The sequence below is a fragment of the Talaromyces rugulosus genome, chromosome IV (assembly GCF_013368755.1).
Source record: "Talaromyces rugulosus chromosome IV, complete sequence".
Lineage (NCBI taxonomy): Eukaryota > Fungi > Ascomycota > Eurotiomycetes > Eurotiales > Trichocomaceae > Talaromyces > Talaromyces rugulosus.
Window position 1 is genome coordinate 4,540,977 of NC_049564.1, and position 18,162 is coordinate 4,559,138.

General features: G+C 46.8%; 7 protein-coding genes across 7 annotated transcripts; 3 read left to right on the forward strand and 4 right to left on the reverse strand.

The window, feature by feature from the left end:
* Nucleotides 1-1,233: 1,233 nt before the first annotated feature.
* Nucleotides 1,234-2,893, forward strand: TRUGW13939_08276 (uncharacterized protein; the record flags this gene model as incomplete). Its single annotated transcript, XM_035491411.1, has 2 exons — nucleotides 1,234-2,119; nucleotides 2,193-2,893. The coding sequence occupies 2 exons, from the start codon at nucleotides 1,234-1,236 to the stop codon at nucleotides 2,891-2,893; spliced, it is 1,587 nt and encodes a 528-aa protein (XP_035347304.1).
* A 1,161-nt stretch (nucleotides 2,894-4,054) lies between these two features.
* TRUGW13939_08277 (uncharacterized protein) lies at nucleotides 4,055-6,685 on the reverse strand (the record flags this gene model as incomplete). Its single annotated transcript, XM_035491412.1, has 5 exons — nucleotides 4,055-4,264; nucleotides 4,326-4,597; nucleotides 4,756-5,948; nucleotides 6,012-6,394; nucleotides 6,455-6,685. 5 exons carry the CDS (start codon nucleotides 6,683-6,685, stop codon nucleotides 4,055-4,057), a joined length of 2,289 nt encoding a protein of 762 aa, XP_035347305.1.
* Nucleotides 6,686-7,705: 1,020 nt separating this feature from the next.
* Nucleotides 7,706-8,537, reverse strand: TRUGW13939_08278 (uncharacterized protein; the record flags this gene model as incomplete). Its single annotated transcript, XM_035491413.1, has 3 exons — nucleotides 7,706-7,876; nucleotides 7,936-8,115; nucleotides 8,175-8,537. The coding sequence occupies 3 exons, from the start codon at nucleotides 8,535-8,537 to the stop codon at nucleotides 7,706-7,708; spliced, it is 714 nt and encodes a 237-aa protein (XP_035347306.1).
* Nucleotides 8,538-9,726: 1,189 nt separating this feature from the next.
* Nucleotides 9,727-11,026, reverse strand: TRUGW13939_08279 (uncharacterized protein; the record flags this gene model as incomplete). The annotated part of the gene is made up of 2 exons (XM_035491414.1): nucleotides 9,727-10,898; nucleotides 10,957-11,026. 2 exons carry the CDS (start codon nucleotides 11,024-11,026, stop codon nucleotides 9,727-9,729), a joined length of 1,242 nt encoding a protein of 413 aa, XP_035347307.1.
* Nucleotides 11,027-12,131: 1,105 nt separating this feature from the next.
* Nucleotides 12,132-13,521, forward strand: TRUGW13939_08280 (uncharacterized protein; the record flags this gene model as incomplete). Its single annotated transcript, XM_035491415.1, has 4 exons — nucleotides 12,132-12,299; nucleotides 12,375-12,504; nucleotides 12,565-12,691; nucleotides 12,759-13,521. 4 exons carry the CDS (start codon nucleotides 12,132-12,134, stop codon nucleotides 13,519-13,521), a joined length of 1,188 nt encoding a protein of 395 aa, XP_035347308.1.
* Nucleotides 13,522-13,579: 58 nt separating this feature from the next.
* Nucleotides 13,580-15,088, reverse strand: TRUGW13939_08281 (uncharacterized protein; the record flags this gene model as incomplete). The annotated part of the gene is made up of 1 exon (XM_035491416.1): nucleotides 13,580-15,088. One exon carries the CDS (start codon nucleotides 15,086-15,088, stop codon nucleotides 13,580-13,582), a length of 1,509 nt encoding a protein of 502 aa, XP_035347309.1.
* A 669-nt stretch (nucleotides 15,089-15,757) lies between these two features.
* On the forward strand, nucleotides 15,758-18,134 carry TRUGW13939_08282 (uncharacterized protein; the record flags this gene model as incomplete). The annotated part of the gene is made up of 3 exons (XM_035491417.1): nucleotides 15,758-15,797; nucleotides 15,847-17,840; nucleotides 17,901-18,134. The coding sequence occupies 3 exons, from the start codon at nucleotides 15,758-15,760 to the stop codon at nucleotides 18,132-18,134; spliced, it is 2,268 nt and encodes a 755-aa protein (XP_035347310.1).
* Between the last annotated feature and the right edge of the window lie 28 nt (nucleotides 18,135-18,162).

Genomic DNA, 18,162 nt, shown 5'->3' on the forward strand with positions numbered 1-18,162 from the left:
TTACCGCATATGGCTAGCACGCGTCTACGATAGACTCGGCCAATCGCATCTGCAGCATCCATCTGATGTCTCAAATAGACTTGAAAGTTGACAATGTCTCGGTCTATTATTATTATTAGTGTCCTCACTACGTATAGGGGTTGATTGTCTTGCTCAGACACTGGCATGCCTCGAGCCGGTCCTGGCCAGTCTTCCACCAGATCACTTGAGATCTGTAGACTCAATGGCGATCACTCATGGGTGATATGATACGTGAAACAGCTAGCTCGCGTACTGACACCTTGGACAGTTCTGTTGGTCACTATTTTTCTCTCTTTGTTCCGAGGATCTGCGCAAAAATGTTGCAAGAGGAAGGTCGCCTTTATACTACTTACTGGTCGTGACGTCTAATTCACTGCACGTGCCCCCCCGCGTTGGCACTTGCCCGTTTCGCCGGGGTTGCTCTCTTCTCTCTTCTCTCTCTCGCCCTTCGCCCTCAACCATCATAGCAGTGACCGCGCATAAGCCAAAATATCCTGCCCCTTTGTTGCAACAACTGTGTGGCGGTGTATACTGGTGTACTGTTTGTCGCTCAAGGGGGCCGCTGGTTTGTTCTTTGAAGCATTTCCCCCTCGCCAATCTCAGACCTTGCCATATATCCGACCGGATCCACTGTCCGCGTCAGACAACGACCTGCACCACGTACGTCCTGCGTACCACCAAAACACACAATGCGCTCGTCGCCAGACAGGACAGCGACCAGGGAAGGTCGCTGGGTCGTAAAAAGTCTCAGTTAATCGATGTGCCACGGCGCGATTTCTGATCCGCACAATACGCAGTGCTCTCGTGAAAATGCAATCGTTGTCGAGTTTTGGTAGCCGGCTAAAATATGATTTGGAACAATGCGCCGGCAAGTCGTACGCGTCCCATACAGGTCCTGCGACCAACCAGCCATGACGGTGGCTGAGCCTGTTGACGAATCCCACGAAAGCAGCTATTGTGGTCGCTAGTCTCTGTCCTCTGAGTGTTCCGGCCCATCCTGGTCATCATGGCCCATGATCTTTAAACTGGCCTTGTCTTTCTCCTTATTCTTTCTGCCGTGCCTTGAAAGAAAGCCGAAGCCCTTGTCTGCGCGTGGTGTAGCCCTACTCCTCGCATGCTTCATAGTCTCTCGTTAATAATTCTCGACTTGTATCTAACTTGACTTTATTCTGATTTTTTCCCGCCCTTCACTCGCTCAATCTTTCACAAACCATGAAGTTGTCCGTCCTTGCCGCCGGCGCTTTGCTCGCTGGCAGCGCCATGGCCTCACTAGATCCTATCATCTCCTACGGAAGCAAGTTTTTCTACAAGACAAACGGAACCCAGTTCTATATCCGCGGTGTTGCCTACCAGGAGCCATCGACCAGCTCGTCCAGCTTCATTGATCCGTTGGCAGATATCTCTACCTGCGAGCGTGATATCCCCTACCTGACGGCCATCCGCACCAACACCATCCGTGTCTATGGCGTACAGGCCAACAACACTCATGACGACTGTGTCAATGCATTCGCTGATGCTGACATCTACATCATTATTGACCTGGGCTCTCCCACCGAGGCAATCAACCGTGACAGCCCTACTTGGGATACTAGCCTGTACCAGCGCTACACCGACGTCATTGACGCCTTTGGCAACTACACCAACGTGATCGGATTCTTTGCCGGAAACGAAGTCTCCAACACGGTCAACACGACTGCTGCTAGTGCATTTGTCAAAGCCGCCGTTCGCGACTCCAAGGCTTACGTCAAAGAGAAGGGCTATGAGAAGGGTGTCGGCTACGCTGCTGCCGACGCCTCGAGTATTCGTGACAACCTGGCCGACTACATGAACTGTGGTACTTCCGATGACTCGGTCGATTTCTTCGGTGACAATGTTTACGAGTGGTGCGGTGACAGTGCCACCTACACAAGCTCGGGCTACAACATAATCAACCAAAACTTTTCCACCTACTCGGTACCTTACTTTTTTGCCGAGTACGGTTGTAACAGTGTCTCACCTCGTACTTGGAACAACATCGAAGCCATGTACGGCTCTGACATGGAAGACATGCTTAATGGCGGTATTGTCTACGAGTACTTTCAAGATACTAATTCATATGGTATGTACTTTTTCCCCCTCTCGGTCTTTCCCACCCGCTATTGCATCAGTATCAATTAATTTTGTTCCCGCAGGACTGGTTTCTGCTACGGGCAGTAGTGTCAGTAAGCTTTCTGACTACACCTCTTTCTCCAGCGAAATCGCCAAAGCTACCCCTACTGGAACGGTGAAATCCAAATACACGCCGACCAACACTGCTCTTCGTTCCTGCCCAACAGTTGACGCCACCTGGCAAGCTGCTTCTGCTCTTCCTCCGACGCCCGACGCTAGTCTCTGCGAGTGCATGTATAACAGCTTGACCTGTGTTGTCCGAGATAGTGTGGATACTACGGACTACGGCGACCTCTTTGACTATTTCTACGGTCTAGACGGCGGCAAGTACGTCGACGGTGTTAGCGCAAATGGCACCAGCGGCGTATACGGTGGTTACAGCATGTGTTCGTCCAAGCAACAGCTGGCCTGGGCGATGAACGCATACTACGAAGCTCAGGACGGCTCATCCTCTGCCTGCGACTTTAGCAGCAAGGCTTCTACCAAGGCAGCCACTTCTGCCACTGGCACGTGCTCCAGTCTGATGGCTTCGATTGGCACTGCGGGTACCGGAGCTGTCTCTTACACTGTTTCTGCCACTGGCTCTGGTTCTGGCAGCTCCTCCAGTTCTTCTGGTGCCGCTTTCCCTGTATTTTCATCGACTCCCATTTTCGTCGGCAACTGGCAATTTGGTGCGTACATTGTGGCTGCCATTTTCAGCGGTGCTGCCATGCTTGTGCTTTAGTGAACTGAGCTTTGATGCCTCTTCTTTTCTCGGCTACTCTTCTTCGGCCTTGGACCTAATCAATCATTTACAAATCAAAAGAGTTTCTCACCGTCAACTTTCGCTTTTTGTCAATTTGGTTTAACAATTCTTTTTTTTGTTCTTGCATTCGCCAGGTTTTACATAGTTTACCTTTCCCATTCATTCTCACAATGTATTCGTAACATCTTGGATATATGATTCAATCGAAGCACCTGACCTCCCCAATAATAACCAAGTATCCTCTCTCTCTCTCTCTCTCTCTCTCTCTTTTGTCGCCCCTTTTAAATATTACGGAGTAATTGCAACTCCGCCAATTACCGTGTACGTAGTTCGTACGTAGCAGCTTATCACCGCCGATCCGTGCACGAGCTAAAGCTTGGGTTGAGACTATCGGAGATCAAGTCAAGCCACTTTTTTTTTTTTAATGAAACCCTTTTAAAGTGAAATGAAATGCCTTTTTTTTTTGAAAAAAATGAATCTCGTGCGATGCGATGATTATTATTATTGTGTTCCATGGAATATGTAACACAGTCCCGGAATGTGTGTAGGCACTGGGGGGCTTTCGGGAAAAAAAAAAAAAATAGACGCACATTGAGATAATATTTCGAGTTGGCTAATCTATTTTTTCAAATAAGAACTGAGAGTGCCTCTTGTTGAAGTGTTCCTGCTTTTAATAATATCAGACAGAATAATGTTGAGAAAACACTCATTCATTTTCACCGGATGATCCACCTTTGCGCCTCCAAGACAATATAACCAACCATGTTGAACAAACCCTCGCTTTTTCTGTCTCCTTACCTGACATCACCGAACACCACTAGCCTTTTTTCTAATTGTTGAAAAAAAAATAAAAATATGAAAATATAAAAAAAATGAAAACCTTTTTTCTTTTTCGGTTTATAATCATCTATACCCAAAGGAACGCCGCGTTGAGAATGGCGCCTGTTTGTGGCTATCATCGACTCATATCTCATGCATCATGCTGTTGAACACTTGTTTTTTGAGGGAAAAAAACACACAAAAATAACAAAGGAAATAAAATTTAAAACAAGGATATCAAGGATAAATCAAAGCCAGGCCCTACCCGACTTTAAAAAAAAAAAAGAAAAGAAAATTATTATGACTTTTTTTCCCCCTCCCTTAAGCCTTGTGCTGCTCACGGTAGAACTTGGCAGCTTCGACCAAGTTGGTGAGAGCCGGCTTGACCTGGGCCCAGGTACGGGTCTTCAGACCACAGTCAGGGTTGATCCAGAGCTGCTCGGGCTTGAGGTACTGCAACATCTCAGAGATACGCTGCTTGATTTCCTCTTGAGGGGGGATACGGGAGGTGTGGATGTCGTAGACACCAGGCTGTGAGTATTTGTTAGTATCAATTTTTTTTGTATAGTCAGAAAACTCGAAAAAAACTTACTCCGATGTGGCGGGGGTAGGCCTCGTCAATGAAGACCTTGAGGAGCTTGGCGTCGGATCGCGAGTTCTCAATGGAGAGAACATCAGCGTCAAGGGCGGCGATGGCGTGGAAGAAGTCCTGGAACTCGGAGTAGCAGAAGTGGGAGTGGACCTGGGTCGAGTCCTCAACACCAGCGGTGGCAAGCTTGAAGCTGTTCACGGCCCAGTCCAGGTAGGCTTCACGCTCCTTGCCGCTGCGAAGGGGCAGACCCTCACGGAGAGCGGGCTCATCGACTTGGCTATAAATTTGTTAGCACGGTGTTAAAAGGTGAAGAGGGGAAGGAATTCTATATAGAATTGTTTTTCACAGGGCTTGACACGTACTGCATCCAGAGTTAGTCAATTTTTTTTTTTACAACAGAGCTGGATTCAACTTACCATGATATAGATACCGTTCTTCTCGAGGTCAATGACTTCATCACGGAGAGCCAGAGCAAGCTGCTGAGCCTGGACAGACTGGTGAACGTCGTCACGGGGGAAAGACCACCGGAGGCAAGTAACGGGACCAGTAAGCATACCCTTCATGGGCTTCTTAGAGACCGAGGCAGCGTACTTGCTCTCCTTGACGGTCATAGGAGCGGGACGAGAGATGTCACCGACGATGATAGGAGGACGGACGCAGCGAGAGCCGTAAGACTGGACCCAAGCGTGGGTAGTGAAAACGTAACCCTCGAGTCTTTCTCCAAAGTATTGCACCATGTCGTTACGCTCGGGCTCACCGTGAACGTAGACATCAAGACCAAGCTCATCCTGGATCTGAATGCAGAGGTCGATCTCCTTGCGGATGAACTCATCGTACTGTTCTTCGGTGATTTCACCCTTGGTGAACTTGTTTCGCTGAACACGGATTTCCTGAGTCTGGGGGAAGGAACCGATGGTGGTGGTGGGGAAGAGAGGGAGGGAGAGGTGAGTCTTCTGTTGAGCGTAACGGGTCTCAAAGACAGACTTGCGGTTGAACTGGTCAGGTGTGATCTTGCTTTGGCGATCCTTGACCTTGGGGTCGTTGGTACGCTTGGACTCGGAACGAGACTTCAAGGCGGCAGCATTGGCATCCAGCTGGCTCAGGACGGAAGCAGGGCCTTCAGTAGTAGCCTTGGCGAGGATAGCGACTTCGCTGGCCTTCTCGACGGCGAAGGAGAACCATTGGTAGACTTCCTCGGGGAGCTTCTTCTCGCTAGCAAGGGTGTGAGGGACGTGAAGGAGAGAGCTGGAGGTGGCGATGATGACACGCTCCTTTCCAAGGGTGGAAATGGCAGCGTCAATGACCTTGAGGGACTTCTGGAAGTCGTTCTTCCAGATGTTACGTCCGTCAACAACACCCAAAGACAGAACCTGCTTGGGGCCAAGGCTCTTGGCGACAGTGTCCAACTGCTCGGGGTTGCGGACAAGGTCCACGTGAACTCCGTGCAGGCTGGAGAAAGCTGGGACAACGTCGATGTTGTGGACGATGTCTCCGAAGTAGGTAGCAACAACAACCTCGGGGGCGGCGCTTCCGAGAGCACCAATGGCTTCGTAGGCAGGCTTGAAAGCAGCCTTGACCTCGGGTCTCAAGTCAAAGACAAGGACTGGCTCATCGATCTGAACACTAAATTTCACCAGATTGTCAGCGGGCTGTCATTGATGGATTAGACACATGGTCTGAACTTACGACTCGGCACCAGCAGCCTTGAGAGCCTTGAGAAGCTCAACGTAGACAGGGACGAGCTTGCTCAGAAGAGAGATAGGGTCGACGGTGGCACCACGCTCGGTCTTTCCGAGAGCCAAGAAAGAGACGGGACCGAGGAGGACGGGGCGGGTCTGGAAACCGGCGGCCTTGGCCTCGAGGTATTCACGGACAGGCTTGGGGTCCTGGGCAAGGGCAAAAGTCTGGTCGTTTTGGAAAGAGGGCTTTGTGTAGTGGTAGTTGCTGTCGAACCACTTCACCATTTCCATGGAGGGGACATCGACGGAACCCTTCTGGTGACCGCGGGCCAGGGCGAAGTACTCGTCGAGGGGGTTGAGGCCTTGAGAGGAGTAACGCTCGGGGGTAGCCTGGAGAAGCCGGATTAGCTAAAGAAGGACAATTGAAGAAACACTGGCGTCTGGACTCACGCTGAACAGCTGGATGTGGTCGAGGACTTGGTCGTAGAAGGAGAAGTCATTGGAAGGGATGATGTCGACACCGGCATCCTTCTGGATCTTCCAGTGAGCAGCACGGAGTCTCTTGCCCTCAGCGAGGAGGTCATCCTGAGAGATCTTCTCAGACCAGTAGGCCTCAGTGGCCTTCTTGAGGTCTCTGAGGGCTCCCATACGGGGGAAACCCAGGACGGCAGACTGAACCATCGTGGCTGGAGAGTCTGGGGAGTATGGTGAAATAGGGGGATAAAGAAAAAAAGACGCTGACAAGGGAGAAATCAGCGATGAAGTGTGAAGAGAGACAGAATCAATGGCCACAGGCGTGTCTTAATAAATGAAGCAGAAAAAAGCCGTTCGGGGACCGAGAGAAGAGGGGTGAACACGAAAATTTTGGGGCTTGCTTCGGGCCCCGCTAAAAGCCGATCTCGGTGTCTCTGCGGGGTATTATTTTATTACTATCCCAGCTCCGATCCTGTGCTACTATGGTTATTTAGGGCACATAATAATTGCGACTTATTTCGACCCGAGCACATCTCGCGATCCCGTTGATCAGTGCATACACTTCTCAATTGAAGCAGTAAGTTTGCGCAGGTCATCCTGTGTCATGGCTCGGGATGCCCCTCCAGGCCCATCACGCAATCCGAATGGTCACGTGTAACGAGTTTATCAAAGAGTATTTACACAGATAACCATGTAGTTTTGATGTCTAATGTAATTTGTATAAAATATGATTACATAAGTTCTTGAATGCCATGGTAAACGTACTGTTGAATCCGTTCTTAGAAAAGCCGCTTCATTTTTACCCATTTCACGTTTATGGGAACGATACATAAATAACTATCAAGAAGATTATATTAAAATATCTTTATGAATTTCCATTCTACTGATTGTAAAATTCTCGCTTTTCCGTGTCTTGATATATATCTAGATATCCGTGAATTTAGTGGGTTTAAGAATACATGTATTAGCTTTTATAGTAGATATGGCCTTCGCTTTCTATTCTTTATACGGGCCGAGTCGGTTTAAGTGTTTAATTAATTGCAGCGTGCGTCATGTAATAGAGCAAGATTCAAATTCATTTTCCCAAAGGTACGTTTGCTCTGCGTGTTGGTATTCTGAAGGTATTATTATAACCCTCAAAGACACCCGAGTTGACTATCTAGAGGCAATTCCAGGCATGAGAATACATAGCAACTACTCCAACAGCTTTTGAAAACTTAGATGTAACTAAGACAGCTTAGTCTGAATAAATGCCAAAGCCTGCGCGCCGTACTCGGCTCCGTATCCGTTGTGAGTGTTCGCATCGCTCCCATTGCAACAGTATGGGTCTGGAGCGTCACAGTACGACTGGATAATGCTTGCTGATGGACAGCTAAAGCCAGAGGAACGCTGATCAAACTATAGTCTCAGTAAGCAATGGTGTATCCTTTTTTCTTTTCTCTTCGGGTAACACCTACACCTCCAGCTGCACAAGTACCAACTTCAAATGACAGGCCAGCTGAGAAAAGAGGATCACCCATAAAAATTGCCGCCTTCACCTGACTAACAGCAGACGCAGACAGTTGAACTGCGGTGTTAGTGTAGCCCTGGTTTGGATCGCCGCCGCCACAGAGAGCTACATCCATGATCTCGCCGCCCTGATGGTTTCAATGATCAGAAACAACCCAGCAATATATCACACAAGATATTGACAAACCTGCGAGTACCCGACCAAGACGATTTGAGAATCAGGGCATTGCTCGTTAAAGGAATTCACAGCAGAAGCAACGGCTGCAATCCCCTGAGCCACCGACTCAGAATAGCTGGCGCCTCCGCAGGAAGACTGGCCGCCACAAGCTGGGTAGTTAATTGCTTCGGCGGTAGATCCAGAGTAAGCTTGGAGAACAGCATTAACGACAGTACTGGATGACCCGTAACCAGCGGAAGCGGTTGTCTCCCGTGCTCCAAAGACGTGGATGTCAGGGCAGCTTGCACGCTTGGGGATGTCGACGTCGGAGTTCAAGGGGATGGTGAGAGCACCACTAATGAGAAAAGAAAGGGGTATGATTTTTGACAGCATTTTTAAGATAACGAAGTAGTTGCTAAGGTTTAATTGAATATAAATATTTGTGGATGTCAGGAAATCGATTGATGGATTCACTTCGCTGAACAATTGATGCGCGTAGAGATGGTTTTATATGCACAATAAGCATATCTTTGAATTATTTTCTTCGACGCCGGCTCAACATTTACTAGACTAATCTACATGAACAAGCTTTGAAGAAAATCTGAAACCAAATTATTCCTTTGGGCCGAAAGTAAGCTTATTTCCCCAACCCACGATCGTCCTTGAAGTGAATAGACTGGAAGCTTGTTACCGAAACACACAATTTATCCGGAATAGAGACCCCGGCTAAAGGAATAAGCAGCTTTAAGGATATGTAACTTTGCTACATCATTTAGGCACAATTGACTATCAAGGCCCAATTCCCGGTTCCCCCGCAAATTTGGCGGCTGAAATAAAAAATGGAGTTGCAAATCTGCAGCTAGGATACGGAGCAAAGGAACGAATTATCTTATAATTTAATTCATACAAGCAATTAGGCTTCAAACAATTATTTTATTTCTCAACTGCCACCTCAGTTCCCGATATTCCGCTTTACGTTTCAGCTAAACATTTGGGTTTTTGCGCTATTACCGAGTCGCGTGGGCTTTGCGTTAGGCTATATCCTGTATGTTAGTTTAAAAAATCAACGTATATCCGTTACGCGCCATGTGGTTTTTAATCGTTCCGAGAATAGACTAATGAATATACCTCAGTACCTAAGCTTACTCACCAGCCAAAACTATTCGTATCTAATATGTCCATGTCCTTTTCCTTGAAATTATATGTCAAACGCACCAGGAGACTCCCAGTTAGCAATTAATTTAAGAAATCTTAATCGATCCAAGAGTTAAATTATATATCTGATGGGATGAAATGATGCTTAAAAAGTCGCGTTGATAGTGAATAGATCGCGTGACAATAGCCTTAATGGGACTCATAAAAAACAATTCGTCTGTCGTTTTCCCTACATGTTCACAAAACTTGCTCAATAGCCTAGAATGCCATAAGTTCCATGAAGGTGCCAGTGGACCACCCAATCTCTTCTGCAATTTAAACTACTTTGGTTTTTCCACAACTTTAACCGTGGATGTCCTTGCTCCATAAATACGTATATCTCATTGCGTACAATACTGATGAAAGGTAGAACAAAACAGTTGTTCACTTAAGAACTCAGATCAGGAACTGTCCAATTCACCCACTGAGCCTCGGGGAAGTCCACCCCGCCATAATTACTCATGATACTTGTGTTGGTGGATTGTCCCAACAAAAACTTTCCAATGTATGCATCCAAATCAGCTTCTTGCTCCGAGGGGAATGAGCAGTGAGGGTGGTTCGAGCTCATCGAAAATCCCATATTATCTGGAACGTCAAGTGCCTGCCAAATGGTATGACTAGCAAGGTTGCAACCCCATGAACTCCACGGACCGAGCCACTCGTAGCCAGAGTTGTCTATGAAGAACAATGCGCGCGGGGCAATAAGGCCGGCCAATTGGTGATGGTCGAATGGTAATAGATTAGTGTCATTATTGGCAAAGGTGTTAAACGAGGTTGAGAACCATACGTTTTCTTGTACAATTTCGCTGGCTGTCTGAACGTCTTGTGGTGCTCCTTCCTCTGCATCGGACAGACGCCAGCATGCACTACCTCCGGAACCTGACTCTTGGGGGATCGTCAATGCTATCCTTGAATCATATGCGCCTGCAACCAGTGCCCCTTTGCCGTTCCGGGAACATCCTGTCACGCCGAGCTTTGTAGTATCAATGTTGCTGTCAGGAGTGGCCTCAAGCCTGTCAATAATAACACTAACTGCCCACGCCCATGCAATCATTGCTCCGGCGTCACTATCAGAGCCGTAGAGGGTATAGAACAGCCCTTTACCACGACTAGATGCGTCGTCTTGAGCAGCTATTGCACCGTTGTCCAAGGTGATAGTAGCTATCCCGCTAGGGATAGGGATACTAGGTCCTCCGTACGCGATGATGGCAGGAAAGGGCCCACTACCAGAACTAGGATACTGGATCCCAACACTGAAAGAAATGTTTCCCTCGTTATTGGAGGCGGTGATTTCGAGTGTACCGCTGCTCCCTGACACATTGTATGACGAGGAGACAGTGGATGGTGATGGGGGCTTCGTGCCTAATTCTAGCTGTTGTATTACTGTCGACAACTGAGATTGATGACATTGCCAGTCGGAGAGAGTAGAAACTCGGCCACTGGGTGTGGGTGCAGGATACCATGCGAACGGATCCGGGAGGACGTTGGCAATGGTATGCAGTGATGGACTAGATGGCAGCGCTGAACATGATGCTGTTGCTGCTGCCTTGGCAGGATCAACTGTAGTTATTTAACAATTTGGCTCTTACTCCAAGCGATCAACAGCATTGGCACATACTTAGCTGAGACAAGTTCACTACCAAGGTAGCAACTGTCGATAACGTACTCAAAGATAACGGATAGCGCATTTCACACATAAAATGACTTGGTGAGTTTGCTTGATTTGTAAACGAGTTGTGTTGATTGCTTTTCATCATAATTCCATCTAGATACATTGTACGGTCATTATATACTTGCACTGTGCTCAGCGCACTGCAACATTGAAGTGATACAAAAAAGACATCCAATGCGGACTTTCCCAGCTACCGACAATAATGGTCATTCTAATTGATATAATAGCCTAAATTGTATATGCAGGGGGATAGGTTGAACACGTTCGGATGATCGGCTGGTTAATATACTGTGGGGTCCAGGGGCTAGTTTCATCCATTTATGCGGTACCATTGACGTTTAACCAGACCCAACATGTATTTAATTACTATCTTCAATATCGCACACAATATTATATGTAACTTCAAGTCGCAGTTGTGTCGTTGAGCAACAAGAGCTTAAGGGCTTGGTTGGATGTGTTTGTTTTGTTTGCATGTCTGGATTGTTGCCTTGTTGCCTTATAGCCTGGTACTGCATGAAACAGTGGTCGTTGCATATGGAGTGTACATGTGTATCAGCTCTAGATACTATCGTCGGGTCTTGCCCTACCTTTCGCTGTATAGATTGGCATCGGTACATACAGATTATATCGGAATGAATAGTCTGGTATTTGGTGGTTGATTTTGAATTGGTTACTTGAGATTGACAAAATGAATATAGTACTACTCACAAAGTCTTTGGGATTTCGGAGATTACACCAATTAGTCTAGTAAAATCTTTATGCTATACAATTGGCTACCCTGTCACTATTTCAATTATATCGATCGATCCGTTTTCCATTGGACAATTGCGTGGAGGGGTCCACAATTTTATATAGTGAAGCGATTTGATTTGTCGAAGCGTGGACACCCAACAGACTAAAAAGATGGGCTGAAATTTGGACTTTTGTCACTTCTTATTGGCAGACGCGAGAGCTTCTACCTGGTCTAAAAGAGCCATGTTCTTTTTTTGTCATCATCAAGATATCTACTGTAGGGGAACAAAGCAGGGGGGTATAAAGAGGACTGAAAATTCTCCCTCTTTTTTTTAATACCTTCAAACGAAAATCCAATTTATTCCTTTCGTATTCCAACTACAACCAAGATGAGTGTCCTCGCCGATCTAACTTCTACCCTGACATCCGCTCTATCAAACCTCCCGCCTCCAGACAAGATCCAAGATGCCGAGCGCATGCAGCTTCTGGGGGTCATCAGTCAACTCCAAGCGGCAATAGAGCCTCCTCACCTGCCTATCCAACGATTTTGTTTCTCGGTATGCTCCTCTTCCTCCGGACCCGTCCAGATTATGTCAACTGGTTGTTTGTCTCTAATATAAAACCTTGGGTAGCACTACGGTATTGCTGTGATTCGGATAGCTCAGGGAATGGGGATTTTTGATGCGTTCATTGAATCTCAAGGTTCAGAGATGTCGCTGAAAGAGTTGTCCTCCAAAGTCAAAGGGGACGAGAAGCTTCTGAGTAAAGTGCCTCATTATTCTGATGTTTGAATGGGGAGCAATTCTAACTATCTTCTTGTAGAACGTGTCATGCGTTTTCTGTCTGCTCATCAGATCTTCAAAAAAACCGCGACTGAGTCATATAAGCCTCTGCCACTGGCAATGGCATTTGGAACCGGGTCGGGTCCAGGTGACATGATCAAGCACTTGTATGTAATTGAGGTTTGTCTTTTTATGGTCAAATTTATTACTTACATTTTTTTTTATTTTTTTTAGCCATACCAACATGCAAATAACTGCAAAGCTCTTCGACTACTTTGAGTTGAATGGCTACAAGAACCCGGAAGACACATATGACGCCCCCTTTCAGCTCGCCTACAACACCAAGAGCCATTACTTTGAATGGTTGAATCAAAATCCCACAGTACAACAGGCTTTCAACTCGGTCATGACGCAGGCTCAACAGTATCGCGGTGCAGACTGGTTCGATATCTATCCGGTACGGGAAAAGCTGCACGTTCCCACGGATCGGGTATTGCTAGTTGATATTGGTGGCGGCGTGGGCCACGATATCATGGCCTTTAAGAAGCGATTTCCCGACCTTCCGGGCAAGCTCGTTCTTCAAGATCTGCCTCAGGTGATTGACGGCATCAATGAACCTCTTCTGGAAGGTGTTACAGCTATCGGCCACAGCATGTTCGAGCCACAACCTGTCCGCGGTGCCAAGGCGTACTATATGAGAACCGTCTTACATGATTTCCCCGATAAGCAAGCGCTTGAAGCTCTTGCACATATCCGGGAGGCCATGACAGAGGACTCTGTCTTGTTCATCCATGAGCATACGATGACTGACGGTCTCGATGTCCCACCGATCGCGGCGACACTCGACATTCACATGATGGAAGTATTCTCCTCCCTGGAACGAACTGAAAGGGAATGGGTTGCTCTCCTGGAAAAGGCTGGATTCAGGATGGTCAAGGTCTGGAACGAGGACTCAGCTGGACAGCCTACTGCACTGTTCGAGGCTGTATTGCACTGAATCCACACAATTGTTATTGACAGAAGGACGGTAGGATCAAGTCGGACCAAATATTGTGTCATTGTGTACAGAGCGTACCGATATAGATTAAGGACGGTAATTCCAAGCTCTTGCTAGATGTATATATCCCCGTCATAGACAATCTCTGAAGCAAATCAGTTCCGTGGATGAACGACCAATTCGTCGCCTGCTGTGTTGACATCAACGTGTCAAACAGGAACCTGAAAAGCTCCTCTTCCGTGTCCGCGTCTATAATCGACCTGTGTAGTTGACCACGAATTCGTAATTCTGCCTTCAATTTTTCCAAAGCCATAGAGGCAACGAGGTTAGAATTAATGATCCCCTCGCAGTGCGGCCAGGCCTGTAAAGTGTGGATTGCCTGCAAGCGGATTGAATAGTCTGGACACTGCGAGGCCACCACCCACAAACCCGGGATGACGCCGTAATCCAAAGTAAATGTTGGGCGATCGGAAAACTTGGCTAGAAGCACTTGATGCGCCGACAACAGGGTGATGTATTCTGGTGTGAAGCTTTCAGGCACTGGTCCTTTAATGAGACAGGTCTTCAGACTGAGGATCTGTCCAAGACTCATAAGTTGAAGCACATCAACGCCTCGCTGGTCACGATCGCTAAGGGTATGATAAAAGTCGCGATAGAATATCCGAAACCGGTGTTGGAATTCATAATTCAGGGACAGAATCTGTTGTTGGTTTTGGAACAAATCGGTGTATTTTCCTGCAATTTCAACGGCGGAGAGCGGCCAGCATCGGGCGAGAAAAGGGATGCCCAAATTCAAGAGGAGAGTCACACTTCGGTGCACGTCTGCTACATTTTGCATGTTCAAAAAAACATCCAGACTATGCAAGTCATTCCCAATTCCAACATGGGTAAACAAGAACGGGGTACCTCGCCCGAAATGGGCGGATTCGATGTCGAGTCGTTCAAAGGTCCGGACCAGAGAGCCGTCTAGACTAATATTTTGATGTTCCTCCTGTGTCTCTTTGAGGATGCGAAGCCCACTATGCAGATGTTTGAAGGAATCGTCATACCGTCCGAGTAACAAATCGGACATGACAAAAAGCAGGCAGCACACAAGCGTAACTTCCCGAAACTGGGGGTCTTTTGAGGCCAGGCGTTTGGCAAGATGGGTATAAGCTCGTGAGGCCTGCTCAAGTGCGAAGCGATGACAAGCAAGCTGGAGGTTTTCTCCAGACAAGCGCATTTTGTTCGCGCCCGAGTCTTGGTGAAGGGCGCCGAGCATATTGGCGGCATGGTACACAGCAGGGTCAAAATGGCTGATCTGTAAGATAATTTTCTGCCAGAGAAGAGAATCAAAGAAGACTGCCAGGCCTGGAATGGAGTACTGTCGAAAGTACGAAAAGCATCGTCGCTCGTCGGTGGTAGTCACCCACCCCGGGTGAGGGTCGATATTCGGGGTAAATGCTAGAGCCAGTTTTTTGACAGGCAAGCGATGCAGGTCATAGCCATCGCACTTACGGCCAGTAGAAGTGCAGTTGTTACATACTCCGGGGCCTTCATCGCACTTGATGTGCCGAACGCTGCGCATCTCACCAGTCACTATTGTACTTTTGACTCACCCCTGGATTTGGGGAGAAATACACACCGGCATGTTCGGCATCCCTTTAGGGACCGCTTACTGCATTTCCTGCGTCGCTTTGGACATGGCATCACGGATACTCTGTGACGGGTTGAGTGTTGGCGAGGGTTGACAAAAATCGTTGCGGCTGAGAAAGGACTAATATGAAGCTAAATGCTGAGCCAAGTGGGGGGATACATTTCGAACGTATTCTATATCATACAGTCTTCTGGATCACATTTGTATTGTTTATTAATTAATTAATAATGGATAGTATGGAGCATTTCTATAAATAGAACAACTATGTATCTGAGATGTCGTCCGTTGCAAGAGCTATTTATATGAAAATAAGGTTTATTGTATTAATATAATGAATGATTGGTTTTATTAAAAATTTATCTTGAAGATACTTCGTGTATCTCAAAGTATGTACTGTATGTACCAGTAGTACAGTAGCATTCTTCAGGGTTGCATTCTTAAGAATGCTAAATGCCACAATGCTACGACAGTATAAACTGCTGTGATTGAATTGACCTGTCTCACGTAAACTCAGAATCGATCAACTATATATAACCAGAAGCCGCCTGCCCAGCGCATCCTCATCACACAGTGTTAGATAACATCTACCATTCAGTGAAAATGGGCTCTATTAACAATTTGGACAATGAGGCATTCCAAGGTCATTCCCTGTCTTCTTGAGATAGAAGAATACTAATTGTTGTTTATAGACGAGCGTGCGAGAGGTGGTACTCATCACTTCATTCCTGAAGCCTTGAGCTCTCTTGAGACGTTCGACCACCGACGAGTGTTAGACATTGTATCTCAGCTTCGAAAGTGTGGACTGAACAGCGTCCTGTCATTACCGCAAATAGTGGTTTGCGGCGACCAGTCAGCAGGGAAAAGTTCAGTATTGGAAGCATTAACTGAGATACCCTTTCCACGCAAGGACAACTTATGTACAAGGTATCCGACCGAGATAATATTACGACAGGCAAAATCAGATTCACTCCAAATCAGAGTGATCCCCGGTCCCGAACGCTCTGCCGAAGAGCAAAAATCTATCAAAGACTTCAGGGAAAGCATCACAAGCTTTGAGGAGTTGCCCCAAGTCATGGCTAAAGCCACAGAGGTGATGGGAATAGACAAAGAGAATGGTGACGGTGGCGATACGAATCATCGACATGCCTTTGCGCGTGACGTGCTCAGTGTCGAGATAGAAGGACCAAATCGCCCGCAGCTTACGGTTGTTGATTTACCCGGAATCGTACAGTCACAGACAAAAGATACCTCGCAGGCAGACGTCGACATGACAATCAAAATAACCGAGTCGTATATTTCCCAACCACGTACCATTTGCCTAGCCGTTATATCCGCAACTAACGACTATGCCAACCAACCGATTCTCAATAAGGTTCGCCATTTTGATCCCAAAGGTGAACGTACCCTGGGCATCATCACCAAACCGGATCGGCTGCACCCTGGCTCAGAAACTGAAGATGCCTTTCTTCGCTTAGCAAAGAATGAGGATATCTATTTCACATTAGGATGGCATATCCTTAAAAATCGAAGTTACGAAGACGCCGAGGTTTCCATTCAGGAAAGAAATGCTTCCGAGTCAAATTTTTTTCGACAATCTAGATTTGGAACACTTCCTCCCGAGCAAATAGGCATCGGCAGTTTTACAGACCGTTTGAGCAAAATGTTATTTTCGCATGTGCAGCAAGCACTCCCACGGCTTCATCAGGAGCTAGATGAAGCTTTGGAAGATATCAGCAAAGAATTGGCGGTTATAGGAGAGTCTCGTGCTTCTCCGGAAGAATGCAAAATATTTTTGGCTCAATTGGCATTAAGTTTCTATGAGATTTGCAAAGCGGCCGTCAATGGCCACTATGAGGGTGATTACTTTAGATATACCGGGAAAGGATCCTCTATTCAAGATCTGGCCGTCAATCGACGTTTACGTGCTGAGATTCAGCTCCTCAATCAAGAATTTGCTGAAGATATACGCCAAAAAGGACATAAATATCACATCATAGGCCTGGGGGATGTTTCTCCAGATACGAAGCAAGAGGACCTAGAGTCTCTCGATGAAGAACCTTTGGAAAGTGAAAGAGAGACCAAAAACAAACCCCCAGCTATCTTGGACCCCCAGAAGATGCAACACCGAAAGGCGATGAAGTGGGTGAATGATGTAGTTGTTAGAACGCGGGGACGAGAGTTACTCGGTAACTTCAATCCTCTCGTTATTGCAGAGCTGTTTCGAGAACAATCTTCTAGATGGAGTTTCTTCGCAAAGGAACATATTAATAAGGCATCAGACGCATCTAGGCGTTTTTTGGAGCGTGTCCTCCACGACATGGCACCTCGGGATATATTCAATCGACTTTGGCCTCGAATCTTAGAAGATATAACAAGAAAACGCCAGCATGCCACAGATGAGCTTGGAAAAATTGTCAAGGATAGTCGAAGCTATGTGATTAACTACAATCACTATTATACTGATACTATCAAGAAATCTCGATATGAAAGGAGAAAGACCCACATGGAGCAATGTCTCGCGAAAGCCACGCGCCACAGAAAGATACCAGGATCGAAAACAGACCAGACATATGCTGATATTGACCTAAATCATCTACTCGGCCTCTTTTCGGAGCGCATCGATCCCAACATGGATGATCATAGTTCTGAAGAAGTTCTTGATTGTCTATTTGCAATATACAAAGTATGCTCTCATATGTGGACTGCAACATAGCTGAAAAGTGCATACTAACTGCCATTACAGGTAAACCAGAAAGTATTTATTGCAAATGTTACCATCCAAGTTATTGAGCGGCACATTTTGCAGGGTCTGGAAGACATCTTCTGCCCATTGACTGTTGCAACTATTTCCGATGCCGATGCAGTTGCTCTCGCATCAGAGCCTGCGGCCACTACGAAACAGCGAGACTTTTTGACTGGTAGGCTTGCAAAACTTAAGCAGGGACGTGAAATATTGCGAGAATTTACGTCGACTTGAGACAGTACCTCTGGCTAGGCATTCAAAG